Source organism: Mobula hypostoma, chromosome 5, assembly GCF_963921235.1.
Source record: "Mobula hypostoma chromosome 5, sMobHyp1.1, whole genome shotgun sequence".
Lineage (NCBI taxonomy): Eukaryota > Metazoa > Chordata > Chondrichthyes > Myliobatiformes > Myliobatidae > Mobula > Mobula hypostoma.
The window spans coordinates 38,090,458-38,103,163 of NC_086101.1; the positions used below are offsets into that span (position 1 = coordinate 38,090,458).

Genomic DNA, 12,706 nt, shown 5'->3' on the forward strand with positions numbered 1-12,706 from the left:
CTTCTTGTTTGGGGGATTTTCGCCCATTCTTCCTTGCAAAAGGCTTCTAGTTCTGTGAGATTCTTGGGCCATCTTGCATGCACTGCTCTTTTGAGGTCTATCCACCCATTCTGGATGTTTAGGTCAAGGGACTGTGAGGGCCATGGCAAAACCTTCAGCTTGTGCCTCTTGAGGTAGTCCATTGTGGATTTTGTGGTGTGTTTAGGTTCATTATCCTTTTGTAGAAGCCATCCTCTTTCCATCTTCGGCTTTTTTTTTTACAGACGGCATGATATTTGCTTATAGAATTTGCTGGTATTTAATTGAATTCATTCTTCCCTCTACCAGTAAATGTTCCGTGTCACTGGCTGCAACACAAGCCCAAAGCATGATCGATCCACCCCTGTGCTTAACAGTTGGAGAGGGGTTCTTTTCATGAAATTCTGCACCCTTTTTTCTCCAAACATACCTTTGCTCATTGCAGCCAAAAAGTTCTATTTTAACTTCATCAGTCCACAGGACTTGTTTCCAAAATGCATCAGGCTTGTTTAGATGTTCCTTTGAACATTTTGAATAGAACTTTTTGGCCTGACCTAAACATTATCGGGAATCTGCAGAAAGACCTCAAAAGAGCAGTGCATGCAAGACGGCCCAAGAATCTCACAGAACTAGAAGCCATTTGCAAGGAAGAATGGGCGAAAATCCCCCAAACAAGAAGTGAAAGACTTAGCCGGCTACAAAAAGCGTTTACAAGCTGTGATACTTGCCAAAGGGGGTGTTACTAATTATTGCCATGCAGGGTGCCCAAACTTTTGCTTCGGGCCCTTTTCCTTTTTTTTGTTATTTTGAAACTGTAAAAGATGGAAATAAAAATGTTTTCTTGCTTAAAATATTGAAGAAATGCGTCAATTTAACTTTATGCCTTTTGGAAATCATTTCATTTTTCACTTTTAGCTATTCACAATAACAGAAATTTTGACCAGGGGTGCCCAAACTTTTGCATGCCACTGTAAATTTTCACTTCATACACAGGACAATTTTGATCTTTTTGCTAAGTACTCTCTTCTCCCATCATAGTCCTCCTTCTTCAGCCTTTCACCTTTTCCAACCATCACCTCCCAGCTTCTCACATCGTCCTCCCTCCCACCCACCCACCCACCCACCCAACTTCTCTCACCTGCCAGGGTATTCCTCCCCACCGCTTTCCTACTTCTCCTGGTTCTGGCTTCATCCCCCTACCTTTCCAGTCCTGAAGAGTCTCAGCCTGAAACACTGACGGTTCATTCCTCTCCATAGATGCTTCCTAACCTGCTGATGCTCTTCCAGCATTTTGTTTGTTCCACTGTATTTGCTCCCTTACTTTCAAAACCACAATTTTAAACACTTATAAAAGAAATCACCCTTCATTCTTCCAAGAACAACCTGATTTCTGATCAATTTACAGAACTGAGCATCCTTGGTCGCAATCTGTTTCCCTTCACCTCTGCACTACATCCCCATCCCGTTTCATCCGATGTGTGGGGCCAGTAATGAACAGTGTATTCTGACAGAGACTTTACCAATGTTTTACAGATGCTTATACAGAAGTGGTAAATTGATGCTCTGCAATGTATTGTGCTGTAGGTTTTTGCAATTTCTCAACCCTTCTGATTAACTGCCCCAAATTCCACTTACAGTTTAATACAGAAGATCACATTGAGTGGCAATAATCTTTTCAAACAGTGCCCTTAAAATTTTCATTGATCTACAAGCCTGTCTCAACACTCCCCCTCCCCCATCTGATTCTACTCATCTCCAACCTACATGCCTCACCCCTCTATTTCTGTATACTGGCCATCTTCTCTGTGCATCCTGTCCTGATACAGGATCTCTACCCAAAACGCCAACCACCTTTCTGCTTCCACAGATCTTTTGCCTGACCTGTAGAGTTCTTCCAGCAGTTTGTTTTTTTGCACTGTAATATTTCCCTGGAGCTATCAGACACTAGAGTACAATGAAATTATATGGTGAATGGGAAAAAACTTGATTACAAAGGGTGTATTCCCACTGCTGTCTGTAAGGAATTTGCAGGCTTTCCCCATACCATGTGGGTTTCCTCTGGGTGCTCCAGTTTCCTCCTACATCCCAAAGACATGCCGGTTATTTGGGTCACATTGACCTTGCTACATCTCTAAATAATAAATAAAATAAAAAGCAAGATTTTTCATGATCAGATTTTTCAAAAAGGTCTTTGGACCACAAAGTGAGCTAAGGCACAATATTATAAGTTCATACTGGAAAGGTTCTCCCACTTTTATGTTTTACTCTCACCCCTGATATCCCCGAGTAAATGTTTCATCACTCCATCTACAAACCAGTGAATAATTCAACCCTGGACAGTAGCAATCACCATTCCTGCTTCCAAACCAACTGCTTTACTGTCAGACTTGTTATATGGAAAATATCAATTCCCAAGTGTCCTCATTTGCAATTGCTGTTTTGATGCTCAGATTACAGATTCATATCTATTAAATCTATCGCCTCAAGGAATGCACATTTTTTTCCCAGTTCCGAAAGCCAAACATTTGCAGTTTGCAGCTGGGAACTTCTGTGTAAAGCTTTAACCTCATGCCACAAAACTGAAATACAGGGGATGTTGGCGATCCATGGAAGCAATAGGAGATACTCAGTAATCACACAGTGAGTGTTCTCATAGCCCCAAATCTCTTCCCCCTATATACTGTCTGAACATCTAGGAATTCCCAACATTTTGTTATCGTTGCTAGCCCACACACAAAACCATGCGTCATTCTACAATCAGCCTTCATTAAAAAGGCATTCAAAACAAAAAGCTGCTGCCTATAGAGCTGTAACATTACTTTTCCCTTCACTCCATTTTATCTTCCTACACAAGGCCATTAATAGCAGAAATCCCTACCTAAACATCTTTATAGTCCGGTATTGCATCCAGTACGGACATCATAGGTGAAAAGGTCTGCTCCTGTACTGTTTTACATTCTAAAAATACCACCTAATCATTAAGGCACAAAAAGAGGTTAGATTTCATTAAATAAATTTAATTTTGTTAAAATAATTTAAATCCAAATACAGTTGACATGTTTGCATCAAATTATATTTACACTTCTTGCTTAATTCAGAAACAAGGCTACAGCACAGTCAACACCTGGTAAAAATGGTGCCATTAAGTATTCAGCTGTGTTAGTGCTCAACAGTGAACTGCCAAAAAGGTTATGTCTTACTTCACTTCAGCAAAGCGCCAAAAATATATGTTAAAACTCAAGAGTTAACTGAACAAAATTCTAGAAAAAAAAGCATCAGAAACCATTAAAGCCAAAATAATACAAAATAGATTTTTAAAAAAATATCAAATGGTGGTTTGGTTTTGGTTTTAACAGGAAAGTAAACAATTTTCTGATACATTATAGTTAATACCAGAACCCAAGCCAATGTGTCCTGTTAAGGCAACATTCTTTACCAAGGTAAATAACTGGATCAATCTTTCCCAAAAAGCTATGGCAGCTATTTGGGTAGTTAATTGGCTACTTCCACGCCCCAACCCACTCCCAGCAGTGCTCACTTTGAAAGGTTAGAAACAAATGCAATGTGTGAGCCAACACACAAACCTCAATGGAATCAGTTGCTTTAAGTTTTCAACAGGAATACACATGGCAAATCAGAATGTTGGATGAATATCCCTGATCACAGTCTCCTGAAGAAGAGACTAATAAATGTATCTGGCATCGAAGTTTTAGTTGTTCAGAATTTAATTGCTCATTTGCATGATTCCGTCAGCTATAATTTTGTTCGAAAATGCATCAGTATTCGTTCCTGAGGTGAAGCTAAACTACGGGCATCCTTAGAACTTAACACAGACCTTATTCCACTGCTTTTGATGGGGTCTTCTTGCATTTACTAGTCGTCACTCCAGATTACAGGGTTCAGTTTACAAAATTAAAATGTCATAACTCACTCCCAAAAACCCTGATGTGAAGATGAAATGGTTTTTACATGGATAGCAACTAACTGATAACAAATATCTACGAAGTGGGTTGAACTCCTTGCCTCTCTTAAAAATAGGTACTAGAACCATTCAGCGGCAGAATAACCTTCTCAAGAATAGCAATACTACCTGAGTGTGTGTGGTGTTTGGGAAGTGGTGATATTATTGCAACCACCCTGTATTGCAGAAAACAGCAGACATTCTCCAACTTTAAAGATTGTCAAATCTTTTCACTAACATTCTAAATCAAACACTGCTGGACATGTGTCAAAGCATCAAACTTCTTAGAAAACAGAGAATGAGTAAGAAAAGTTTGGATGAAAATAGAACAGATTTCTACATTAGTCTACTCAACTAGAATAGGGCTCATTTCCTTCAGAAAGGTTTTTATTAGGCCAGAATGCTAATGTAGTGGTTTGGTTATACTTTGCTCCCAGTACAGACTTATATAAATTGCACACTACCCAGCCAATTCACAAGGCTATATTTCTTCTCTCACAGCACAAAGTGGCCATGGACTCCTTTAGTTAAATTAAATATACTTTATTACTCACAGATACTTTTAAGAATCATGTTTGCGAGAAGCAAGGGTTTTCTTTCAAACAACTTAGGAATGTTACAATTATCTCACATCATTTTCCCACATACACAAAATGAGGCCTGTGTCAAAAATATATGTGGGGGGATACGTTGCATGCCAAATGCATTAAGCATCATCATGTCCATTTCTGTTCTGTGCCTAGACATTTCCAATTCACATTGAGATACATCTTTTTGCTGTGAATAACCAGATTTTATTCCAGCCAGTTTATGTTGGAGGCTCAAGGATTTTAACATGTTTTCACACCCAGTACAAAGAAAAGCATCAGCAATAAAACTCTTCTTTACAAGATTACAAGCATCTTGACTAAAACTATGAACTGTGTTAAGCATCAGTAACACCTGCTTTTATTTGGGAGTCACAACTTGATGGATCTTCCTGCTGTTTTGGGTGCCATTTTGGACACAAATACTTGGCCAACACTTCATTGTATTTCTGAGAAAATGCTGCAGCATCAGAGGTGGATATAAAGAAAAAACACAAAGCACTATTGCAAGTGCAATGAAGCTCAACAGGTCACCCTGAATTAACAAAGAAAGCGGCTGACATGGACTCTGATGCACAAATTGCAATGGGCCACTGGAGGCAGGGAGTTGTGTCAGAACTACACAGGGTCTTGGTGAAAGCACAGAGAGATGAGTACAGTTTTAGTCTCCCTGCAGCGATGCAGTGGCTCACTGGATCAATTCCCGGGTGGGTCTATGTATCCAGGAGTTTAGAGCAATGGGCAATTGCCATAAAACTTTTAAGACTGGAGTTCTCAAAGTGCAGATGGTAATATTATCTGATTGCAGTGGGAGCATAACAGAAACAAAAGTGACTCCACTTTCGAATACAATCTCAAGATCAAGAAGGAGTTACCTAGTTGATCCTTACATGAATATTTTCTTCACTCCAATGTGAACATCCAGAACGCTTTATCTTAGAGCTGTAGATGGCCTGTCATTAACAATATTCAAATCCAAGAGTGATTTCTGGAAATTGGGAAGAATGATGGATGTGGGGCTAGAGATTAGAAGACAGGCCTGAACTTAAGTTTATGGAAGATGGATGAGAATAATGGATATGAATCTGGTGCAGCAAAGAGGTTTGTGCCTAGAAACTGGGAGTATTAAACAGAAGATATGTACAGGAAAGGATGGTTTATTTAATACAGGCAAGATGTGCTGCCCCAGTACCAGTGAAGACAAAGTTTACTAAAAACTGAGAGGCTTAAAGACCACATGGTCTGCTGTTGCTGTTATTTTGTCTGTTTTTATGCACAGCTGTGAACACCAATTTAAAGAAAACACATTTGACTGAAGTCCACTGGAATAATCAGAGGAATGGAGGGAAGCACTTGTGTGAGAGGTATATTTTGTACAAAGCACCAAAGTAATGAACCAAGAAATGGTTGACAGAAGACACTTTAAGTCTTTCTTTTGAGGGTGATTCAGGTGCACATGCCACCGTTTCTCTGTAAAACCAATGCCTAAAGTTCCATAAATTAATCTTAAATTATAGCAAAAGTGAATTGGTAGATGCACAATGGTAATAAAATATTAAATATATCTGATTAGATCTCAACTGTTGTAGTTTCCCACACAGGCTTCATAAAAAAAACACAAAGTCCTCCTCTTTTTAACATTTTCCTTAAACTAACCCAATCCAAATTTCTTAACAAACAAACCAACCTTCTCCACACATTTGAAAACCAGGTGGTCAGGGATTTGGTAAATGGAATGCTTCTTAAACTTAACAGTATCAATGGGAATGCGAACAGTTCAGTCAGCAAACTGCAGTCTACTCATATTTGTTCCAACATTCTCTTTAGCATCTACATCTGTACACAGGACACAAACAAATCCAAGTTTGAGGCTTTGACATATCTGGCTTTTCCCTTTGTGTTTGTTCACTAGGTGACTGTTTCAATACAGCTAGTAGGTTCTACGAAAACACTGAGGTTTTAAAATACTCCTACTTCATAAAATAAATAAAAAAGACAAAAAATGGAATAAAAACACTGATGAATAGCTCCTTTTATCCAGTCACCATAAACATTACATTATCAATGACATAACTTAAGCACACACGTCACATAACTAAATACTGTTCTAACCTGTGTATACAAACTGTATGCAACAGCTTTCTCACTCAGAAGATATTTGGACTGTTCTTGTTACTCCACAGCAAAACAAACAGAACAATCAGCATTTTAAATGGGTCCTGCTCAACCTGTTGTTGGGAACCTTCGTGACCTTATACTAAACAGTGGTCTAACACCAAGATTTCAAGCCTTTCCTAGAAACAGATAGCATGCATGCAACAGGAATTGATTACTTCCACCAAGTATGAAAAAGGCAGATATATAAATTTAGAAAATATTCAAAATAATTCATGAACACGAGAAAATCTGTAGATGCTAGAAATCTGAGCCACACACAAAATGCTGTTGGAACTCGGCAGATCAGGTAAATTCAATGGAAAAGAGCAAACAGTCGACATTTCGGACTGAGACCTTTCATCAGAATTGATGAAGGGCCTCAGCTCAAAATGTTGATGGCTTACTCTTTTCGATAGATGCTGCCTGGGCTGCTGAGTTCCTCCAGCATTTTGTGTGTTGCTGGAAATAATTCATAATTCTGGTTTGAAGGTGTTATTTTGGTACTATGACAAATTTAGGTAAATTTCATTTGTGGGAGGGAGAGAGAATTTCAGTTTTTAGTTTTGCCCAGTTGTTGTTTTAATTCAGATTGTAATACAGAAATTGTTCAAAACTGGGCTATGCAAGAGTAATATGGAATTTGATTCAGTTCAGATTCTGGTGGAAAGCTGTGAGGATAACTAGGACTTAACCACACCAATGGGATTTATATTCTAGTGAACATTTCATGGCACTGGGAACATCTGATCAGGCACCAGGTAATGTGTTTCTGCCCTCACTTGAACAAATTATTAAGAAAGCAATCAGTAAGCTCTTCCAAAAAAGCCTGAAGAAAATAAATGCCAATTGCACCAAGATTTAAATTTGTGTGGCAATTACATTTGACCTTAAACTACTGATCCTCCAGATTTTAAAATTAATGCTGACATCCAATGGCTTGCAACGTTTTGTGTTAAGTGCTCAATGTTTCCAACTTTTAATAGCTTACAATCAGATCAGAGCACAACAGCATCTCATCACATTTGAAAGGGGTGTGATGTGGTCAGGAAGACCAGCCACAGAGCATCAAAGAAATGTGAGGATGCTTGTTTACTATACCATCATCTATCTTAGAGAGAGATTGTTTTTAAAACTAGCTAATTTTACAATGAACGCACCAATTATTAAGGAGTTCTGCAGTACGAGACCCAGTGGTGGAATGTCAAAAGTAAACATGCTAAAAATGATATTAGCATCATTATGAGAGAGGCTGGTGGCAATTGTGCAGATTAGACATAAACCCCCACAATCACTCCCTTCCCTTCACAACTCCCATTAAAGTTACTTCCTTAGAACGATAACCATCATTTTCTGAACAAATGATCTCATCTAATTCCAGGAAGCATCAGACAGAAAAGAAATGTCTGCGTTTACAATAGCAATGTGCATCCGTAGGTCTTCTGTCCTTATGCGCAGGCTACCTTCTTCAAAATGTCATTTTAAGTGATGGCTGAACTTGTATTCTGGAAATTTAAAAGCAAAACCAATTTAAAATTGATATCATGCCAGTCCCAACTAGATTATGTACATTGCAAAGAATGTTGCCCACACAGATGTTTTTAAGGGGTGGGAAATAATAAAAAAATCAAATGAAACATTGCTGTAAATACACATTAAAATTCAGGTAAATAATAAAAACAATGCAAGACACCGTTTAAAAAAAAATGTAAACTGAAGCTGAGATATACGGATAACCAAATATATTTCTGAATGCTTAAAAATGTCCGCACGAGGCTAAGGCTTCCATCATCCTTTACAGAAACGTCATACAGAGTGGATCCCCATTTACTGCATTTTCGTTTATTCGACCAGAAATGATCTGCAGAGATGTCCTTTCACCCAATAAATCTGCGCTTGCGTTTAAAATATTTCTCCAACAGATGAAGTCACAGAATCCACCACAGATTGTTGAAGATGCAGGAAGTCATCCACAGGAAGGGTCAAAGCAGCTCCCTAGAACAGGAAATCCTCAAAAAAAGATCGCCGTGAATCTAGCTGCTTTACTTGTATTGGGTGCACACAAAACTGTTCAGATTTTCACTCAGACCCCAGTAAAGCACTCCCTGGGAAATCCTGTGGCAAAAGCTGAATACGGGGTGCATCATATCTCCACACAAGGTTTGTTTGATCAAGGGTTAGAACTTTTAACGACATTCCTGTTACTATTCTCTTTATAGGGATAGACTTGAAAAAAAACTTCATAATTCCAATTGTCGGTTCTATGCAATGCCATTTTAAAAGATAAAATATAAAATGCTCCTGTAACACAACTGTCATATTTAAAAGCAAAATAAGACAGCAGTGACCAAAACACTTCACTACTGCACTCAATTTTAACAACTACAGAATGCTTCAATGTAAGACTTCAGCAATGATCTGGTATTCAGCCATGCATACATTATATTCTTGGTTCAACAATAAAAAATAAAAATCCCATAATACTTAAAGTACTGAGCACCATTCATAAAAGAAAATATATTTCTGCCATTTCTGTATCAGAAAAGAAGGAAATTGAGGGGAATAATCGTAAAATTTGATCATTTCAAAAGGCTTCCATTCCTACAGAATCAAGCAGCAAATGCAATACCATTTTTCCTCAACGTGCAATACAAGAATCTGAATCACATTTGTCTAGATTGACTGTAGTTCCGATGTAAAGTACATTTTTAAAAATTTCAACTTGAAAGTTGTGGAATTTGAGAAATTGCCAACATGGTACATGTGATCTCAGGGCACACATTCCCCTTCAGCTCCACATACCACTGTACCCACTTAAAACATGCCTGCTAGCAGCCGGAAGTCATGTGTGGGTATGGGGGAACAACAGCCCCTTCTACTCTGCACAGTCTCAAAACCTAACTGAGGGTTCCAGCCAACCCTAGAGGTGCCTTCCCATCCCTCCCCACCCCGTCTTCGTTGCCCACATCTGTCAGAGTAAAGACTGTGCAAGGACATTTCCAACCCCTTTTCTTAGTGGAGAGCCACCACTTACAGGCACCCATTCAGAACAGGACCAAGTCCCACTATACACACCTGGGAAACAAATGTCACTGAACTGGCCCCTTTAATTCATTTACCCAAGAACTGTCATCTACAGGGCAGTGGAAAACCTTTGGTCACAGGAGGATTCTAATTTCCTTGTCTTGGACAAATAACAACATTTTATTTCTTGGCATAGCAAGCAATTGACTAGCTTCCCACTTGTACATCTTTCTGATCTGGCCACTGACATTCCACACAGAAAAGTTTTCCATTCCTTTCTCTCTCCCCTTCCACCCCACCCCACACAAAAAAGTTGCAAGGAATGGAAATTGCCATTCAAAAATGCATTTGGAGGTAAACATTTAAAAAAAAAGCCATTTGAAAAAGCAGGTAGTTTACCAAGTCTGGAAGCTGTACAAAGCCAATTACATTTTTTCCTGCATCACTAATGTGTTGGATAGCATTGATCATACTTTGACAAATTAAATCTTCTGTGCAAGACAGAAATTAGAGAAAACCTTTGCTTCCCCACCACCCCCCTCAGCTCCCTGCAGAGCCACACAAGACCACCACTAAGGGCTTGCACCAACACAATGCAGAGCAGTTAACATGCCACCCACAAAATTAAATAAAACTGAATTAAAAGCATTCTTCTTGTTTGACACAACCATTTTGGTGGATCAACAGTCGATTTGTTTCCCCTTTCCTCTGGCTTTAACAGAGCAACTTAATGTCCATCATTTCTCCTGCATGACATGTGAAATTACAGAACGGATTGTTAACGTCCAACATAATGTACCGAGGAAGGATTTGTGCTCACTGATGGGACCCTGAAGAAAAGCCCGTGACGTCACTGTTCTCGTGGCTCTAGAGTTTAAAGGTTCACTGATGTCTCCTTTACGTTGGTAAACAGCAGCAGTGCGCAGCCTGTTACTTCTTCCACGTGCACCAGGCAGCACGCGTAGGACGCATAGGTCGCTTTCCCTTTCACAGCAGAAGACAAGAACTTGACAAGTCTCTGCTCTCCCATTTTGGTTTTGTAGAAGATTCTTCAGCCGACTTACGTCCCTCTTTAAAATACAGATTTCAATTCCTCATTGGCATCACATTAGAAGAGGGCAGCCAGGCCTGTCAAGCGTGGAGTTCAACCTTGTTATCAAATTATTTGTGTATTTTTTTCTTTTTAAAAAAAAAGCAATCTTATAAAAGCAGTGCACATACACAATTGAAACACTGGCCATCATCTTCAGTCTTAAATTTCTGAATATCTCTTATTTGCTTTTTTTTCCATAATGGGATGAAACAGTCTAGTTCTCCCAGGCTGATGATGTCAGAACTGACGCATTCACATATATCATATCCAATTGAGATTGTTTCAAAAACAACATTACTCTTGTTTTTACTTTTCAACAGAATGAGACTGGAGGAGCGGCACTGCTCATTTAAAAAGCTCTTGATGATATCCTCTCGTCCACAACAGGGATGTCCGGCTGAGGTGGTGTAGGTCTCCCACGTAAAAGTGTTTCAGTGTCTGTCAGCCAATGACACTTGCTTGACTCCCTTTGCTGCAGGACACAGTAAGAACAGCAATTGGCGATTAATCTCATTTTAGTCATGAAGCTCTGCCGGTATCATCATCTTCTTGTAACAGCAATATGAAATAATCGAGTTGTCTCCTAGGATAGGAGAAGGTGCAGTTCTCCCCATCAGGGCTGATTCCATCTGGTCTCAACATTTCTGTTGTTATCTTTTACTGTAGTACACAGGAAGAACAGCACTGATCGTCCTTGTCAGGCTGAGCTGCATAATTCATCTGCCTTACGATTTCAGCAAACAGCTCATCCACCATGGTCTTGCTCTTGGCTGAGGTCTCCATGAAAGGGCAGCCCCACTCCTCAGCCAGGGCTCGACCCTCGAGCGAGGACACCTCCCTCTCGCTCTCCAAGTCCACCTTGTTGCCCACTAGGATGACTGGTACCTTCTCGTAGCGCTTGACGCGGATGATCTGGTCCCGCATGGGCCTGATGTCCTGGAACGACTGCTGGTTGACCAGGCTGTAGACCAGGATAAAGCCCTGGCCGTTCTTGATGTACAGGTCCCTCATGGAGGCAAACTGTTCAGTACCCGCCGTGTCCAGGATCTCCAGCACTGAGGGCGATGAGTCCACCTCGATCTCCTTGCGGTAGAAGTCCTCAATCGTTGGGTCATACTTTTCAATGAAAGTGCCCGTCACAAATTGCACCGTCAGAGCTGATTTGCCCACTCCCCCACTGCCCAACACCACTACCTTGTACTCCCTCATGACTTCCTACTGCCTCCTCCAGCACCCCCCTTTATCCAACCAAAGGCCAATGGATTGGAGCCAACCTCCCCTCTAAATGAGGGCAACCCTGGAGGCCTTTCAATTGATTAAAACTCGGCAGAACAGCACAGCACACCCTTCCTCTAGAGATTAAAAGTCGGCAAAGTCGGCAGCGGTACCTTTAACCGACCACTCCCCTTTAAATGATTAAACGTCGGCAGACTGGAAGCACGGTTGCCCTCCCCTTTAACCGAACGGTAGCCGGGCAGAAAACGGAGAGGGCGAGGAGGAATTAACGCTGGGGCGAGCGAGGATTTATCTGGCGACTGTTCCGTTTCAGAGGGGCGGCTGAAAGACAAAGGCCTCGGGGCCTGCCCGCCCGTCAGCAGGCTGACGGATCCTCACCCGCCCGGATCTCAGGGAGATCGGCGCCGGCTCTTCCACATTCTCCGCCCCCGACCCCGTTTGGCTCTTCGACCACTGGTCGAGTGGCTTCCTCTCCCCACCCCCTCCGGGCCTCGCCGCTCTTCAGCCGCCCGCTTCCTTCAGCACCGCCATTCTCTCTCGGGCGGGGAGTCTCCGCCCGCGCCGACAGTCACGTGATACTCGCCGGCCACCGTAGCGAAAACCGCGCCCCTCAGCTGCCAGACATTCGACTAC

At 40.9% G+C, this 12,706-nt stretch overlaps 1 protein-coding gene across 1 annotated transcript; it reads right to left on the bottom strand.

Moving 5' to 3' along the window:
• Positions 1-3,014: 3,014 nt before the first annotated feature.
• Positions 3,015-12,706, bottom strand: LOC134346781 (ras-related protein Rap-2a). The gene has a single exon (XM_063048418.1). The coding sequence runs from the start codon at positions 12,044-12,046 to the stop codon at positions 11,495-11,497; it is 552 nt and encodes a 183-aa protein (XP_062904488.1). The 5' UTR covers positions 12,047-12,706; the 3' UTR covers positions 3,015-11,494.

What these genes read in the sequence shown, in the direction of transcription:
- LOC134346781 (XM_063048418.1), bottom strand. Translation starts at nt 12,046, where the DNA reads ATGAGGGAGTACAAGGTAGTGGTGTTGGGCAGTGGGGGAGTGGGCAAA.